Here is an 18,911-nt window from a genome sequence, read left to right as displayed (position 1 = left end):
TTCCAGAGTGGTTGAAGCAGTTTGCCATCTCACCAACATTGGAAGCGTGTTCCTTTTTCTCCACATCCTCGCCGGCATCTGCTGTCACTGGAGTTTTTGAACTTAGCCATTCTGACAAGTCTGAGGTGGAATCTCAGGGTTGATTCGATTTGCATTTCCCTGATGAGGAAGGAGTTGAACATTTCTTTAGGTGCTTTTTGATTCATCAGCTGAGAATGTATTGTTTATCTCTGTACTCCATTTTTAATATGGTTATTGGGTGCTCTGCTGTCAACTTCTGGAGATCTTTGTATATTTTGGATATTAGCCCTCTATGAGATGTAACATTGGTAAACATCTTTTCCCAATCTGTTGCTTTCCATTTTGTCCTAATGACAATGTCTTTTGCTTTGCAAAAGCTTTGCAGTTTTATGAGGTTCTTTTCGTAGATTCTTGATCTTAGAGTATGAGCCATCGTTGGTTTTTTTTTTTTTTCAGCAAATTTTGCCTGGTGCACATGTGTTCAAGACTCTTCCCCACTTTTTCTTCTGTTAGTTTGAGGGTACCTTGTTTGATGTGGAGGATCTTTATTTACCTGGACTTAAGCTTTGTACATGGTCATAAAAATGGATTGATTTGCATTCTTGTACATGCTGAACACCAGTTGAACCAGCACCCTTTGTTGAAAATATTTTCATTGTTCCAATGCATGGTTTTGGGTCCTTTGTCAAAGATCAGGTGATCATAGCTATGTTGGTTCATTTCTGGGTCTTCAATTATGTTCCACTAATCTACCAGTCTGTCTCTGTACAAATACCATACATATTTTGTAACTGTTCCTCTGTAATACAGCATGCGGTAGGGGATCGTGATTCCCCCAGAAGTTTTTATTGTTGAGTATAGTTTTTGTTATCCAGGGTTTTTTGTTATTACATATGCATTTGCAAATTACTCTTTCTATCTCTATGAAGAATCGAGTTGGAGTTTGATGGGTATTGCATTTAATCTGCAGATTGTTTTGGCCAAATGGCCATCTCTGCTATATTAATCCTGCCTAATCATGAGCAAGGAAGATCTTTCCATCTTCTAAGATCTTCTTCAATTTCTCTCTTCAGAGACTTGAAGTTCTTGTCATACAGATCTTTCACTTGCCTGTTTAACGTCACACCCATCTATTTTATACTGTTTGGCCTATTGTGAAGGGTGTCATTTCCTTAATTTTTTCTCAGCCTGTTTATCCTTTGAGTAGAGGTAGGCTACCAGTTTGTTTAAGTTCATTTTAAATCCTGACACTTGATAATGCTGAAGTTGTTTATTGGTGTAAGAAGTTCTGTGGTGGAACTTTTGGGGTTTCTAAAGTACACCATCATATCATCTGCAAATAGTGATATTTGTTTTCTTCCTTTCCAATTTGTATCCCTTTGACCTCCTGTGGTTGTCTGATTGGTCTGAGAAGGACTCTGCGTATTATATTGAAGAAGTAGTGATTGGGAAGTCTTTTTCTAAACTCTAATTTTAGTGTGATTGCTTCTAGTTTCTCTCCATTTAGTTTGATGTCATCTACTGGTTTGGTGTGTATTGCTTTTACTATGTTTAGATGTGGACCTTGTATTCCTGATCTTTCCAGGACTTTTATCATGAAGAGGTTTTGAAATTTGTCAAATGCTTTCTCCGCATCTAATGAAATGACCATGTTGTTCTTATATTTGACCTTGTTTATATAGTGGATTCATTGATGAATTTTTGTATGTAAACCATCCCTGCATCCCTGGGATGAAGCCTACTTGATCATGATGAATGATTGTTTTGATGAGTTCTTGTTTTCAGTTTCCTAAAATTTTGTTGAATATTTTTGTGTCAATATTCCTAAGGGAAATAGGTCTCATGTTCTCTTTGTTTGTTGTGTTATTGTGTGGTTTTGGCATAAGAGTACTTGTGGCTTCAAAGAAGGAATTTGGTAGTGCTCCATCTGTTTCTATTTTATGGAAAAGTTTGGACAGTATTGGTATGAGGTCTTCTATGAAGGTCTGAGAGAATTCTGCACTGATCCCATCTGGACCTGGGCTCTTTTTGTTTGGTAGACTTTTAATAACTGATTCTATTTCTTCAGGAGTTATGTAGTTATTTAGATGGTTTATTTCATCCTGACTTATATTTGGTACCTGGTATCTGTGTGGGAAATTGTCCATTTCCTCCAGATTTTCCCGTTTTGTTGAATATAAAGTTTTGCAGTAGGAACTGATGATTTTTTTTTAATTTCTTAAGATTCTGTTATGTTTCCCTTTTCATTTCTGATTTTGTTAATTTTGATACACTCTCTGTGACCTCAGTTTAGTCTGGCTAAGGCTTTATCTATTTGTTGATTTTCTCAAAGAACCAGATCCTGGTTTTGTTGATTCCTTATATAGTCTTTTTCATTTCTACTTGGTTAATTTCAGCCCTGAGTTTTAATATTTCCTTCCTTCTACTCCTCTTGGTTTTATTTATTTCTTTTAGTTCTAGAGATTTTAGGTGTGCTGTCTAGGTTCTGACATCTGCTCTCTCCTGTTTCTTTTTTCAGGCTCTCAGAGGTGTGAGTTTTAGTCACTGCTAGTACCTCTTTCATTGTGTTCCATAAGTTTGGGAATGTTGTGTCTTCATATTCATTAAGTTCTAAGAAGTTATTAATATCTTTCTTTATGTTTTCCTTGACCAAGTTGTCATTGAGGAGAGCATTGTTAAACTTCCATGTATATGTGGGCTTTCTGAACTTATTGTTGTTATTAAGACCAGACTTAGTGCATGCTGTTCTTTTAGGGTGCATGGGATCATTTCTATCTTCCTGTATCTGTTGAGGCCTGTTTTGTGGCCAATGATATGGTCAATTTTAGCGTAGGTTCCATTAGGTGCTGAGAAGAAGGTCCATCCTTTTTTTATTTTTTTTATTAACTTGAGTATTTCTTATTTACATTTCGAGTGTTATTCCCTTTCCCGGTTTCCCGGCAAACATCCCCCTAATCCCTCCCCCTCCCCTTCTTTATGGGTGTTCCCGTCCCCATCCTCCCCCCATTGTCACCCTCCCCCCAACAATCACGTTCACTGGGGGTTCAGTCTTAACAGGACCAAGGGCTTCCTCTTCCACTGGTGACCTTACTAGGATATTCATTGCTACCTATGAGGTCAGAGTCCAGGGTCAGTCCATGTATAGTCTTTAGGTAGTGGCTTAGTCCCTGGAAGCTCTGGTTGCTTGACATTGTTGTTCATAAGGTGTCTCGAGCTCCTTCAAGCTCTTCGAGTTCTTTCTCTGATTCCTTCAACAGGGGTCCAGTTCAGTGGTTTGCTGCTGGCATTCCCCTCTGTATTTGCTGTGTTCTGGCTGTGTCTCTCAGGAGCGATCTACATCCGGCTCCTGTCGGCCTGCATCTAGGCATACAACCAAAAATATCCGTTTGTTTTAGGGTTTAATGTTCTATTAATATCTGTTAAATGCATTTGGTTTATACCTTCTGTTAGTTTCTCTATGTCTCTGTATAATTTGTGTTTCTGTGATCTGTCTTGTGATGAGAGTGGGTGTTAAAATCTCCTATTAATTTTATGTGATGTGCAGTGTCTGCTTTGAACTTTAGTAAGGTTTCTTTGATGAATGTAAATGCTCTTGCATTTGGAGCATTGATATTTAGGATTGAGAGTTTATCTTGGTGGATTTTTCCTTTGATGAATATGAAGTGTCCTTCTTGATCTTTTTTAGCGAGTTTTGGTTGAAAGTCAAATTTGTTTGATGTTAGGATGGCAACTCCAGCGTTTCTTCAGGCCATTTGCTTTGAAAGTTGTTTTCCATCCATTTATTCTGAGGTAGTGTCTGTCTTTGTCACTGAGGTGTGTTTCCTGCATGCAGCAAAACGTCCTTAACCCCAGTTTTCCTGATTGTTCTCTCAGCTTGAGGGAGCAGTTCTGAAATCGTAGATTAACAACTACCCCTGATAATGTGAACCAGTGAAGTCTCATGGATTTGTCAGATCATCAGATTATTTATACTCTGAACGTTAAGAAAAATCCTATGAGTACAGTATTGAATAACAAGGAAAAACTACAGATGGAAAAAAACATGTTTTCTAAAAAGGTACATGAATAGCAACATGTGAAGTAAACTTACTCCTATCCTCTACACTTGGAGGAGCACAAAAACACAGTTTAATGTAGCATTTACTAATTTTGCCTTATTTTTCAGAAACTGGGCATCAATGGTTCTACATCTGGATATTTCTCTCAATATTATGACTTATCGTATTATTTCTCAATGCTTTTCTTTGTAAAATAACTTAGCTTTTGAGCAGATTTGCTGACACAGCACTTTTGACTCATTACACAGGCATTGAAGACTGACACATCTCTGAATTTGTGGCATGCTTCATCTATAGAAATAGTTCCAGTCAGCCAGGGAGTCTCCAAAATATCTTGTCTCAAACAAACCAAAAAACAAACAAACAAACAGATAAACAAAGAAAAACAAATAGCCCTCCTCTCCCCAAAACAATGTAGCACTTATTTTACCTTGGTTTTTTGCATGTAAGAGAAGATATTCTCCACACGTAGATACACATGTCATGAGACAAATTACTTACCTATCTTGATGTTATTTATCTTCAAATATCATTTAGTAAAACATGGTTAGGGATCATAATTTACTAAAGAACACAGTAGTAATTTATTCTTGGAGACATCCTTATATGTAACATATACTAATATAAGTAATATTCACTTCTTATTTCGTGATTTCCTGAGATATAATTGTATAAATTATTACCTTATGTAGTTTACCATTTCTCCCCACTTGGCCCATTATTGCAATTTCAGTAACAGATAAAATTTATTTGTTAAATAGCACAATTTATTTTGATATTGGAATTACCAGCCATCCTCACTTTAGGCTTTATGGTTATTAGAGTCCTATTGTAACAGCTGTTGACTACAATTTCCACAGAGTCACAGTAAATACATGGAAGGGCAGAAACTTTCATATTTCCTGTGAGAATTGAGCATAGTTCAGGACTGCAGAAGTGCAGGATTGCACAGCATTTATTGGACTATGACTAACACATTTATCTTCCATTTATGCCCAGACTTTTAGCTCCAAGTCACGAAAAGATGCTTCAAGTCGAGAAGAGGACATGCTGGAGCAGCAAGAGAGGTACAATGGAAAGCAGTATGGCAAGGAAATTGAGAGCCCATAATGGAAATAAGCAATACAAGATGAAGTCATAGCATTTCTGATAAGAGTCCTTTCTGGTGCCATTGAGAAGTTCCTGCTGAAGTTGTTTGAATTATGGACCTGCATGCTGGGTTGGGGTTCAGCAGTATGCATGCTTTATATGTTCAAGGACCACATGCACAGAAGTAGAAATGCATACTTTTAACCTTATCTCAAAAGTTGCTGTGTGGACAACATTGCACAGCCAGAAAACATGGTTACCAAGCCATTCACTTGAATAATTTTAGAAAACAATCTAAATATTTCAGGAGCTCTCTGTTGTGTTTAATTTATCTGTGAGCCTAATTATTTTACAATATGGTTTTCAGTTCGAAACATGACTTTGTGCAGCTAAAAGTTAAGACAGAATGTCTAACAGAAGAATTAGAACAGCCTCAGATGACCTTGGATGGTACAAGTTGGGTAAGTGAGTTGTATTCAGAATACCGTTTTTCTTTTTCAAGTGGGGCTGTATAGTAATATTTCAGGCACTATGAGAAATATCTCAAGAGCAACAGCAGGCATATCCACTCTGCAAACATACCTGCAAAACTGCAGTGAACACAAATGAAACAATGAATAAATTTCACAATTTTGAAATGATACATTGTACAAATTAGATTTAGCTAATCATTTGAGTGTATTGTCACGTGACTGCCCTAGTGAGCATGGAAGAGAGACAACAACCTGTGCAACTTGGTTCTTTCCTCACACTGTGTGTGTTCCTGGGAATGAACTCTGATCAACAGGGAGGCTTGGTGTCAACCACCTAAACCCATGAGCTCTCTTGTGTGTCTGAAATATACTTATGTTATATATTTTGTTGATCATCTAATAACCTTAACACTGTTGTTAACTATTTGTGAAACTCACCCATAGGGATAACTTTTTAATTAGTTTTTTTGTTTTTATGTTTTATTAGATATACTCCTTTACTTACATTTAAGATCTTTTTCTGCTTCCCAGTTACCTGTCCTTAAGCATCCATTCCCTCACTTCCCTTTCCCCCACTGGGTAGTGAACACTATAGACTCATTCTTATTGCCCCTACTCCATACTCCGCTGCACTGTGAGTTCAACCTTGGCAATACTAAGGGTTTTCCCCTCACTGGTGGCCCATAATATTATTCTTTGCTAAATATGCAGTTGGAGCCCTGGGTCAGTCCATGTATAGTCTTTGTGTAGTGGTTTAGTCACTGGAACCTCTGGTTGGTTGGCATTGTTGTTGTTATGTGGTTGCAAGTTTTGTCAACTCTCTCAATACTTCCTCTGACTCCCCCCATAGGGTGCCATATTCTCAGTTCAGTGGTTTACTGCTAGCATTGACTTCTGCATTGGACATGCTCTGGATGTGTCTCCCCAGGAGACCTATATTCAGCCCCTTTCAGCATGCATTTTCTAGCTTCATCAATCTCACGCCGTTTTTGTTACCGTATATAATTGGGCCAGTGTAGGGCAGGTTTTGAAGGGCCATTCTTTGAGTCACTGCTCTAAACTTTGCTTGCATATCCCTTCCTATGGATTATATCCCCCCTTTTAAGAAGGATTTGGAGCATCTGCATTTTGGTCATCCTTATTCTTGAGTTTCCTGTATCCTGTGGATTGCATCTTGAGTAATTCAAGCTTTTTGCTAATATCCACTTATCAATGAGTGCAAGAGAAATGTGTTTTTCTGAGATTTTGTAAACTCACTCAGGATGATATTTTCTAGTTCCATCCATTTGTCCATGAATTTCATGAAGTCATTGTTTTTCATAGCTGAGTAGTACTCCATTGTGTAGATGTACCACACTTTTTGAAACCATTCCTCTGTTGAAAGGCATCTGGGTTCTTTCCAGCTTCTGGCTATTATAAATAAGGCTGATATGAACACAGTGGAGCATGTATCTTTGTTGTATGTTAGAGCACCTTTTGTGTAGATGCCCAAGAGAGATATATAGCTGGATCCTCAGGTAGTGGAATATCCAATTTTCTGAGGAACCCCCAGATTCATTTGCCAGAGTGGTTGAGGCAGTTTGCTGTCTCACCAACATTGGAGGAGTGTTCCTCTTTCCCACATCCTTGCCAGCATCTGCTGTCACTGGAGTTTTTGATCTTAGCCATTCTCACATGTCTGAGGTGGAATCTCAGGGTTGATTCGATTTGCATTTCCCTGATGAGGAAGGAAGATGAACATTTCTTTAGGTGCTTTTTGGCCATTTGATATTCCTCAGCTGAGTATGTTTTTTTTATCTCTGTACTCCATTTTTAGAGCATCAGACTTTTTTTTTTTGGTTCTTTTTTCTGGAGCTGGGGACCGAACCCAGGGCCTTGTGCTTCCTAGGCAAGCGCTCTACCACTGAGCTAAATCGCCAACCCCTGTACTCCATTTTTAATATGGTTATTTGGCGCTCTGAAGTCAACTTCAGGAGTTCATTGTATATTTTGCATATTAGCCCTCCATCAGATGTAAGATTGGTAAAGACCTTTTCCCAATCTGTTGTTTGGTATTTTGTCCTAATGACAGTGTCTTTTGCTTTGCAAAAGCTTTTCAGTTTTATGACGTCCCTTTTTTTGATTCTTGATCTTAGAGCATGAGCCACTGTTGTTTTGTTTTTTTCAGGAAATTTTGCCCAGTTGCCATGTGTTCAAGACTCTTCCCCACTTTTTCTTCTATTAGTTTGAGGGTATCTGGTTTGATATGGAGGGCCATTATCTACCTGGATGTAAGCATGGTACATGGTCATAAAAATTGATTGTTTTGCATTCTTCTACATTCTGACAACTAGTTGGACCAGCACCCTTTGTTGAAAATGTTATCATTTGTCCAATGCATGGTTTTAGGTCCTTTGTCAAAGATCAGGTGATCATAGCTATGTGGGTTCATTTCTGGGTCTTCAATTCTGTTCCACTGATCTACCTGCCTGTTTCTGTACAAATACCATACACATTTTATAACTGTCCCTCTGTAATACAGCATGAGTTAGGGTATCGAGATTCCCCCAGAAGTTCTTTTATTGTTGAGTATAGTTTTTGCCCTCCTGGGTTTTTTGTTATTCCACATGCATTTGCAAATTGCTCTTTCTATCTCTAAGAAGAATCGAGATGGAGTTTTGATGGGGATTGCATTTATTCTGTCGATTGCTTTTGGCAAAATGGCCACCTTTACTATATTAATCCTGCCTATTCATGCGCATGGAAGATCTTTCCACCTTCTAAGAGCTTCCTCAATTTCTCTCTTCAGAGACTTGAAGTTCTTGTCATACAGATCTTTCACTTGCCTGTTTAAAGTCACACCAATCTATTTTATACTATTTTGGCCTATTTTGAAGGGTGTCATTTCCTAAATTTCTTTCTCAGCCTGTTTATCCTTTGAGTAGAGGTAGGCTACTGACTTGTTTAAGTTAATTTTAAATCCCGACACTTGATAATGCTGAAGTTGTTTATTGGGTGAAGCAGTTTTCTGGTGAGACTTTTGGGGTTGCTGCAGTACACCATCACATTGTCTGCAAATAGTGATATTTTGTTTTCTTCCTTTCTTATTTATATCCCTTTCACGTCCTTTGGCTGTCTCAGTGCTCTGACTAGGACTTTGAGTACTATATTGAAGAAGTAATGAGTGGGAAGTCTTTTTCTAGTCCCTAATTTAATGGGATTGCTTCTAGTTTCTCTCCATTTAGTTTAATGTTATCTACTGGTTTGCTGTGCATTGCTTTTACTATGTTTAAAGATGGACCTTGTATTCCTGATCTTTCCAGGACTTTTATCATGACGAGGTTTTGAATTTTGTCAAATGCTTTCCCCGCATCTAATGAAATGACCATGTCGTTCTTATCTTTGAGTTTGTTTATATAGTGGATTGCATTGATAGATTTTCGTATATTAAACCGTCCCAGCATCCCTGGAGTGAATCCTACTTGATCATGATGGATGATTGTTTTGATGAGTTCTTTTTCCGGTTTCCATGAATTTTGCTGGGTAGTTTTGTGTCAGTATTCCTAAGGGAAATTGTTCTGAAGTTCTCTTTCTTTTTGTGACATTATGTGGTTTTGGCAGAAGAGTACTTGTGGCTTCAAAGAAGGAATTTGTTAGTGCTCCATTTGTTCCTATTTTGTGGAATAATTTGGACAGTATTGGTATGAGGTCTTCTATGAAGGTGTGAGGAAATTCTGCACTGATCCCATCTGGACCTGTTCTCTTTTTGTTTGGGAGACTTTTAATAACTGCCTCTATTTCTTTAGGAGTTATGGGGTTATTTATATGGTTTATTTCTTCCTGATATATCTTTGGTACTTGGTATCTGTGTAGGAAATTTTCCATTTTCTCCAGATTTTCCTCTTTTGTTGTATATAGGGATTTGTAGTAGGATTTGATGATTTTTCAAATTTCTTCTGATTCTGTTGTTATGTCTCCTTTTTCATTTCTGAGTTTGTTAATATTGATATAATCTCTATGAGCTCTGTTTAGTCTGACAAAGACTTTACCTATTTGTTGATTTTCTCCAAGAACCAGGTCCTGGTTTTGTTGATTCCTTATATAGTCTTTTTTCATTTCTACTTGGTTGATTTCAGCCCTGAGTTTTTTTTATTTGTTTCCTTCTACTCTTCTTGGGTTTACTTATTTCTTTTAGTCCTAGTGTTTTAGGTGTGCTGTCAACATTCTTACATCTGCTCTCTCCTGTTTCTTTTGGCAGGCTCTCAGAGGTATGAGGTTTAATCTTAGTGCCGCTTTCATTGTGTTCCATAAGTTTGGGAATGTAGTATCTTCATATTCATTAAGTTCTAAGAAGTCATCAATATCTTTCTTTATGTTTTCCTTGACCAAGTTGTCATTGAGGAGAGCATTGTTAAACTTCCATGTATATGTGTGCTTTCTGTCATTATTGTTGTTGTGAAGACCAGACTTAGTGCATGCTGTTCTTTTAGGATGCATGGGATCATTTCTATCTTCCTGTATTTGTTGTGGCCTGTTTTGCGGCCAATTATATGGTTAATTTTGGAGTGGGTTCCATTAGGTGCTGAGAAGAAGTTCTATCCTTTTGTTTTAGGTTGGAATGTTCTATAAATATCTGTTAAATGCATTTGGTGTATAACTCCTGTTAGTTTCTCTATGTCTCTGTATAATTTCTGTTTCCATGATCTGTCTAGTGATGAGAGTGGGTGTTAAAATCTCCTACTATTTTCATGTGATGTGCAATGTGTGCTTTGAGCTTTAGTAAGGTTTCTTTGATGAATGTAAATGCTCTTACATTTGGAGCATTGATATTTAGGATTGAGAGTTCATCTTGGTGGATTTTTACTTTGATGAATATGAAGTGTCCTTCTTGATCTTTTTTAGCGAGTTTTGGTTGAAAGTCAATTTTGTTTGATGTTAGAATGGCTACTCCAGCTTGTTTCTTCAGGCCATTTGCTTGGAAAGTTGTTTTCCATCCATTTATTTTGAGGTAGTGTCTGTCTTTGTCACTGAGGTGTGTTTCCTGCATGCAGCAAAAAGTCCTTAACCCCAGTTTTCCTGATTGTTCTCTGAGCTTGAGGGAGCAGTCCTGACTTCCTAGATTATCAGCTACCCCTCATTGTGTGAACTAGTTAAGTCTCATGGATTAGTCAGATCATCAGAATCTTTATACTCTGAACATTAAGAACAATCCTATGAGTACAGTATTCAATAACAAGGAAAAGCCATAGATTGGAAAAAGCATGTTTTCTAAAAAGGTACATGAATAACAACATGTGAAGTAAACTTACTCCTCTCTGCTACACGTGGAGGAGCACAAAAACACAGTTTAATGCAACATTTACTAATTTTGCCTTATTTTTGAGAAATTGTGCATCAGTGGTTCTACATCTGGATATTTCTCTTAATCTTGTGACTTTTCGTGTTGTTTATCAATGCTTTTCTCTGTAAAACAGCTTAGCTTTTGAGCAGATGTTTTGACACAGCACTTTTGACTCATTTCATAGGCATTGAAGACTGAGGAATCCCTGAATTTGTGGCATGCTTCGTCTATAGGAATAGTTCCAGTCAGCCAGGGATTCAGTAGAAATCTTGTCTCAAACCAACCTACCAACCACTCAACCAACCAACCAACCAACCAACCAACCAACAAACAAGCAAACAGACAAACAAACAAAAACAAATAGCCCTCCTCTGCCCAAAACAATGTAGCACCTATTTTACCTTGTTTTTTGCATATAAGAGAAGTTATTCTCCACAGATAGATACACATGTGATGAGTCGAATTACTTACCTATTTGATGCTATTTATCTTCAAATAGCATTTAGCAAAACATGCTTCGGGGTCATAATTTAGTAAAAAACACAGTAGTAATTTATTCTTGGAGACATCCTAATATGTAACATATACTAATACAAGTAATATTCTCTTCATATTCAGTGAAGTGTTTCCTGAGATATAATTGTATAAATTATTACCTTATGTAGTTTACCATTTCTCCCCAATTTGGCCCATTATTGCAATTTCAGTAACAGATAAAAATTTAATGGTTAAAAAAACACAATTTATTTTGATATTAGAATTGCCAGCTATCCTCATTTTAGGCTCTATGGCCATGAGAGTCCTATTGTAACAGCTGTTGACTACAGTTTCCACAAAGTAACAGTAAATACATGGAAGGGAAGAAACTTTCATATTTCCTGAGAGAATCGAGCATAGTACAGGACCGCAGAACTGCAGTATTGCACAGCATGTTTTAGACTATGACTAACATATTCATCTTCCATTTATGCCCAGACGTTTAGCTCCAAGTCACGAAAAGATGCTGCAAGTAGTGAAGAGGACATGCTGGAGCAGTTAGAGAGGTACAATGGAAAGCAATACGGGGTACAAGATGAAGTCGTAGCATTTCTGATAAGAGTCCTTTCTGGTGCCATTGAGAAGTTACTGCCTGAAGTTGTTTGAATTATGGACCTGCATGCTGGGTTGGGGTTCAGCAGTATGCGTGCTTTATGTGTTCAAGGACCACATGCACAGACGTAGAAATGCATACTTTTAACCTTATCTCAAACTTGCTGTGTGGATAACATTGCACAGCCAGAAAAATGATTGTTACCAAGCCATTTACTTGAATAATTTTAGAAAAGAATCTAATTTAGGAGCTCTCTGTTGTGTTTAATTTATCTGTGAGCCTAATTATTTTACAATATGGTTTTCAGTTCGAAATGTGACTTTGTGAAGCTAAAAGGTACCACAGAATGTCAAACAGAAGATTTAGAACAGCCTCAGATGACTTTGGATGGTAAAACTTGGGTAAGTGTGTTGTATTCAGATTACCATTTTTCTTTTTCAAGTAGGTCTGTATAGTCATATTTCAGGCACCATGAGAAACATCTCAAGAGCAACAGCAGGCATATTTACTCTGCACACTTATGTGCAAAACTGCAGTGAACACAAATGAAACAATGAATAAATTTCACAAGTTCGAAATGATACATTGTACAAATTAGATTTAGCTAATCATTTGTGTGTATTGTCACATGACTGCCCTAGTGAGTACGGAAGAGAGACAACAACCTGTGGAGCTTGGTTCTTTCCTCACACTGTGTGTGTTCCTGGGAATGAACTCTGATCAACAGGGAGGCTTGGTGTCAACCACCTATACCCATGAAGCTATCTTGTCTGTCTGAAATATACTTACGTATACATATTTTCTTGAACGTCTAATAACCTTAAAACTGATGTTATCTATTTGTGAAACTCACCCACTGGGATAATTTTTTAATTTTTTTTGTTTTTGCTTTATTAGATATACTCCTTTACTTACATTTCAGACCTTATTCGACTTCCCAGTTTCCTGTCCATGAACAACCATTCCCTCCACTCCCTCACACCACCGGGTAGTGAACACTATAGACCACCCTTATTTTCCCCCCTCCATACTCCGCTACACTGGGGGACCAACTTTGGCAGGACCAAGGGATTCCCCTTCCCTGGTGCCCCAATAAGTATATTCTATGCTACATATGCAGTTGGAGCCCTGGGTCAGTCCATGTGTAGTCTTTGTGTAGTGGTTTAGTCACTGGAACCTCTGGTTGGTTGGCATTGTTGTTGTTATGTGGTTGCAAGCTTCTTCAGCTCTTTCAATACGTCCTCTGACTCCACCAAGTGTGCCATATTCTCAGTTCAGTGGTTTGTTGCTAGCATTGACTTCTGCATTGGACATGCTCTGGATGTGTCACTCAGGAGAGACCTATATTCAGTCCCTTTCAGCATGCATTTTCTTGCTTCATCATTCTTATGTAGTTTTGGTCACTGTACATAATTGGGCCACATGTAGGGCAGGTTTTGAAGGGCTGTTCTTTGAGTCACTGCTCTAAACTTTGCTTGCATTTCCCTTCCTATGGATTATTTCCTGCCTTTTAAGTAGGCCTGGGAGCATCTGCATTTTGGTCATCCTTCTTCTTGAGCTTCCTGTGGCCTTTGTATTGCATCTTGGGTAATTCGAGCTTTTCGGTAATATCCACTTATCAATGACTGCAAGAGAAATGTGTTTTTCTGTGATTGTGTAAACTCACTCAGGATGATATTTTCTAGTTCCATCCCTTTGCCTATGAATTTCATGAAGTCACTGTTTTTCATAGGTGACTAGTACTACACTGTGTAGATGTACCACATTTTTTGAAACCATTCCTCTGTTGAAAGGCATCCGGGTTCTTTCCAGTTTCTGGCTATTATAAATAAGGCTGCTATGAACACAGTGAAGCATGTGTCTTTGCTGTATGTTAGAGCATCTTTTGTGTAGATGCCCAAGAGAGATAGCTGGATCTCAGGTAGTGGACTATCTAATATTCTGAGGAACCTCCCGATTGATTTCCAGAGTGGTTGAAGCAGTTTGCCATCTCACCAACATTGGAAGCGTGTTCCTTTTTCTCCACATCCTCGCCGGCATCTGCTGTCACTGGAGTTTTTGAACTTAGCCATTCTGACATGTCTGAGGTGGAATCTCAGGGTTGATTGATGAGGAAGGAAGTTGAACATTTCTTTAGGTGCTTTTTGATTCATCAGCTGAGAATGTTTTTTTTTATGTCTGTACTCCATTTTTAATATGGTTATTGGGTGCTCTGCTGTCAACTTCTGGAGATCTTTGTATATTTTGGATATTAGCCCTCTATGAGATGTAACATTGGTAAACATCTTTTCCCAATCTGTTGCTTTCCATTTTGTCCTAATGACAATGTCTTTTGCTTTGCAAAAGCTTTGCAGTTTTATGAGGTCCTTTTCGTAGATTCTTGATCTTAGAGTATGAGCCATCGTTGTTTTTTTTTTTTCAGCAAATTTTGCCTGGTGCACATGTGTTCAAGACTCTTCCCCACTTTTTCTTCTATTAGTTTGAGGGTACCTTGTTTGATGTGGAGGATCTTTATTTACCTGGACTTAAGCTTTGTACATGGTCATAAAAATGGATTGATTTGCATTCTTGTACATGCTGAACACCAGTTGAACCAGCACCCTTTGTTGAAAATATTTTCATTGTTCCAATGCATTGTTTTGGGTCCTTTGTCAAAGATCAGGTGATCATAGCTATGTTGGTTCATTTCTGGGTCTTCAATTCTGTTCCACTAATCTACCAGTCTGTCTCTGTACAAATACCATACATATTTTGTAACTGTTCCTCTGTATTACAGCATGCGGTAGGGGATCGTGATTCCCCCAGAAGTTTTTATTGTTGAGTATAGTTTTTGTTATCCAGGGTTTTTTGTTATTACATATGCATTTGCAAATTACTCTTTCTATCTCTATGAAGAATCGATTTGGAGTTTGATGGGTATTGCATTTAATCTGCAGATTGTTTTGGCAAAATGGCCATCTCTGCTATATTAATCCTGCCTAATCATGAGCAAGGAAGATCTTTCCATCTTCTAAGATCTTCCTCAATTTCTCGCTTCAGAGACTTGAAGTTCTTGTCATACAGATCTTTCACTTGCCTGTTTAAAGTTACACCAATCTATTTTATACTGTTTGGCCTATTGTGAAGGGTGTCATTGCCTTAATTTTTTCTCAGCCTGTTTATCCTTTGAGTAGAGGTAGGCTACCAGTTTGTTTAAGTTCATTTTAAATCCTGACACTTGATAATGCTGAAGTTGTTTATTGGTGTAAGTAGTTCTGTGGTGGAACTTTTGGGGTTTCTAAAGTACACCATCATATCATCTGCAAATAGTGATATTTGTTTTCTTCCTTTCCAATTTGTATCCCTTTGACCTCCTGTGGTTGTCTGATTGGTCTGAGAAGGACTCTGCGTATTATATTGAAGAAGTAGTGATTGGGAAGTCTTTTTCTAAACTCTAATTTTAGTGTGATTGCTTCTAGTTTCTCTCCATTTAGTTTGATGTCATCTACTGGTTTGGTGTGTATTGCTTTTACTATGTTTAGATGTGGACCTTGTATTCCTGATCTTTCCAGGACTTTTATCATGAAGAGATTTTGAAATTTGTCAAATGCTTTCTCTGCATCTAATGAAATGACCATGTTGTTCTTATATTTGACCTTGTTTATATAGTGGATTCATTGATGAATTTTTGTATGTAAACCATCCCTGCATCCCCGGGATGAAGCCTACTTGATCATGATGAATGATTGTTTTGATGATTTCTTGTTTTCAGTTTCCTAAAATTTTGTTGAATATTTTTGTGTCAATATTCCTAAGGGAAATAGGTCTCATGTTCTCTTTCTTTGTTGTGTCATTGTGTGATTTTGGCATAAGAGTACTTGTGGCTTCAAAGAAGGAATTTGGTAGTGCTCCATCTGTTTCTATTTTATGGAAAAGTTTGGACAGTATTGGTATGAGGTCTTCTATGAAGGTCTGAGAGAATTCTGCACTGATCCCATCTGGACCTGGGCTCTTTTTGTTTGGTAGACTTTTAATAACTGATTCTATTTCTTCAGGAGTTATGTGGTTATTTAGATGGTTTATTTCATCCTGATTTATCTTTGGTACCTGGTATCTGTGTAGGAAATTCTCCATTTCCTCCAGATTTTCACGTTTTGTTGAATACAAAGTTTTGCAGTAGGAACTGATTATTTTTTTTAATTTCTTAAGATTCTGTTATGTTTCCCTTTTCATTTCTGATTTTGTTAATTTTGATACACTCTCTGTGACCTCAGTTTAGTCTGGCTAAGGCTTTATCTATTTGTTGATTTTCTCAAAGAACCAGATCCTGGTTTTGTTGATTCCTTATATAGTCTTTTTCATTTCTACTTGGTTAATTTCAGCCCTGAGTTTTAATATTTCCTTCCTTCTACTCCTCTTGGGTTTATTTATTTCTTTTAGTTCTAGAGATTTTAGGTGTGCTGTCTAGGTTCTGACATCTGCTTTCTCCTGTTTCTTTTTTCAGGCTCTCAGAGGTGTGAGTTTTAGTCACTGCTAGTACCTCTTTCATTGTGTTCCATAAGTTTGGGAATGTTGTGTCTTCATATTCATTAAGTTCTAAGAAGTTATTAATATCTTTCTTTATGTTTTCCTTGACCAAGTTGTCATTGAGGAGAGCATTGTTAAACTTCCATGTATATGTGGGCTTTCTGAACTTATTGTTGTTATTAAGACCAGACTTAGTGCATGCTGTTCTTTTAGGGTGCATGGGATCATTTCTATCTTCCTGTATCTGTTGAGGTCTGTTTTTTGGCCAATGATATGGTCAATTTTAGCGTAGGTTCCATTAGGTGCTGAGAAGAAGGTCTATCCTTTTGTTTTAGGATGTAATGTTCTATTAATATCTGTTAAATGCATTTGGTTTATACCTTCTGTTAGTTTCTCTATGTCTCTGTATAATTTGTGTTTCTGTGATCTGTCTTGTGATGAGAGTGGGTGTTAAAATCTCCTATTAATTTTATGTGATGTGCAGTGTCTGCTTTGAACTTTAGTAAGGTTTCTTTGATGAATGTAAATTCTCTTGCATTTGGAGCATTGATATTTAGGATTGAGAGTTTATCTTGGTGGATTTTTCCTTTGATGAATATGAAGTGTCCTTCTTGATTTTTTTTAATGAGTTTTGGTTGAAAGTCAATTTTGTTTGATGTTAGGATGGTTACTCCAGCGTGTTTTTCAGGCCATTTGCTTGGAAAGTTGTTTTCCATCCATTTATTCTGAGGTAGTGTCTGTCTTTGTCACTGCGGTGTGTTTCCTGCATGCAGCAAAACATCCTTAACCCCAGTTTTCCTGATTGTTCTCTGAGTTTGAGGGAGCAGTCCTGAATTTGTAGATTAACAAATACCCCTGATGATGTGAACCAGTAAAGTCTCATGGATTAGTCAGATCATCAGACTATTTATACTCTGAACGTTAAGAAAAATCCTATGAGTACAGTATTCAATAACAAGGAAAAGCCACAGATGGAAATAAGCATTTTTTTCTAAAAAGGTACATGAATAACAACATGTGAAGTAAACTTAATCCTATCCTCTACACGTGGAGGAGCACAAAAACACAGTTTAATGTAGCATTTACAATTTTGCCTTATTTTTCAGAAATTGGGCATCAATGGTTCTACATCTGGATATTTCTCTCAATATTATGACTTATCGTGTTATTTCTCAATGCTTTTCTTTGTAAAACAGCTTAGCTTTTGAGCAGATTTGCTGACACAGCACTTTTGACTCATTACACAGGCAGTGAGGCAGATCTCTAAATTTGTGGCATGCTTCATCTACAGAATTAGTTCCAGTCAGCCAGGGATTCACCAAAATATCTTGCCTCAAACAAACCAAAAAACAAACAAACAAACAAACAAACAAACAATCAAACAGATAAACAAAGAAAAACAAATAGCCCTCCTCTCCCCAAAACAATGTAGCACTTATTTTACCTTGGTTTTTTGCATGTAAGAGAAGATATTCTCCACATGTAGATACACATGTCATGAGACAAATTACTTACCTATCTTGATGCTATTTATCTTCAAATAGCATTTAGTAAAACATGCTTCAGGGTCATAATTTACTAAAGAACACAGTAGTAATTTATTCTTGGAGACATCCTAATATGTAACATATACTAATATAAGTGATATTCACTTCATATCTCGTGATTTCCTGAGATATAATTGTACAAATTATTACCTTGTGTAGTTTACCATTTCTCCCCATTTGGCCCATTATTGCAATTTCAGTAACAGGTAAAATTTAATTGTTAAATAGCACAATTTATTTTGATATTGGAATTACCAGCCATCCTCACTTTAGGCTTTATGGTTATTAGAGTCCTATTGTAACAGCTGTTGACTACAGTTTCCACAGAGTCACAGTAAATACATGGAAGGGCAGAAACTTTCATATTTCTTGAGAGAATTGAGCATAGTGCAGGACTGCAGAAGTGCAGGATTGCACAGCATTTTTTGGACTATGACTAACACATTTATCTTCCATTTAGGCCCAGACGTTTAGCTCCCAGTCACGAAAAGATGCTTCAAGTAGAGAAGAGGAGATACTGGAGCAGCTAGAGAGGTACAATGGAAAGCAATTTGGCAAGGAAATTGAATACCCATAAAAGAAATAAGCAATACAAGATGAAGTCATAGCATTTCTGATAAGAGTCCGTTCTGGTGACATTGATAAGTCCTGCCTGAAGTTGTTTGAATTATGGACCTGCATGCTGGGTTGCGGTTCAGCAGTATGCATGCTTTATGTGTTCAAGGATCACATGCACAGAAGTAGAAATGCATACTTTTAACCTTATCTCAAAACTTGCTGTGTTGACAACATTGCACAGCCAGAAAA

The 18,911-nt window shown here is 37.3% G+C and overlaps 1 protein-coding gene across 1 annotated transcript in view; it reads left to right on the top strand.

Annotated features, from left to right (window-relative positions):
• Positions 1-18,911, top strand: part of LOC103690071 (interaptin-like) — a 280,698-nt gene that overhangs the window by 108,757 nt on the left and 153,030 nt on the right. Inside the window, exons 36-40 of the mRNA XM_087591928.1 lie at positions 5,079-5,146; positions 5,536-5,629; positions 11,937-12,004; positions 12,359-12,452; positions 18,565-18,638. Coding sequence (XP_087448054.1) covers positions 5,079-5,146; positions 5,536-5,629; positions 11,937-12,004; positions 12,359-12,452; positions 18,565-18,638 — 398 coding nt within the window. The remainder of the gene's footprint in view (positions 1-5,078; positions 5,147-5,535; positions 5,630-11,936; positions 12,005-12,358; positions 12,453-18,564; positions 18,639-18,911) is intronic.

Source organism: Rattus norvegicus, chromosome 17 (assembly GCF_021556685.1).
Source record: "Rattus norvegicus strain SHRSP/BbbUtx chromosome 17, alternate assembly SHRSP_T2T, whole genome shotgun sequence".
NCBI classification, from domain to species: Eukaryota; Metazoa; Chordata; class Mammalia; order Rodentia; family Muridae; genus Rattus; species Rattus norvegicus.
The sequence above is the reverse complement of the archived record's forward strand: the minus strand, read 5'-3'. Positions and strand labels throughout refer to the sequence as shown.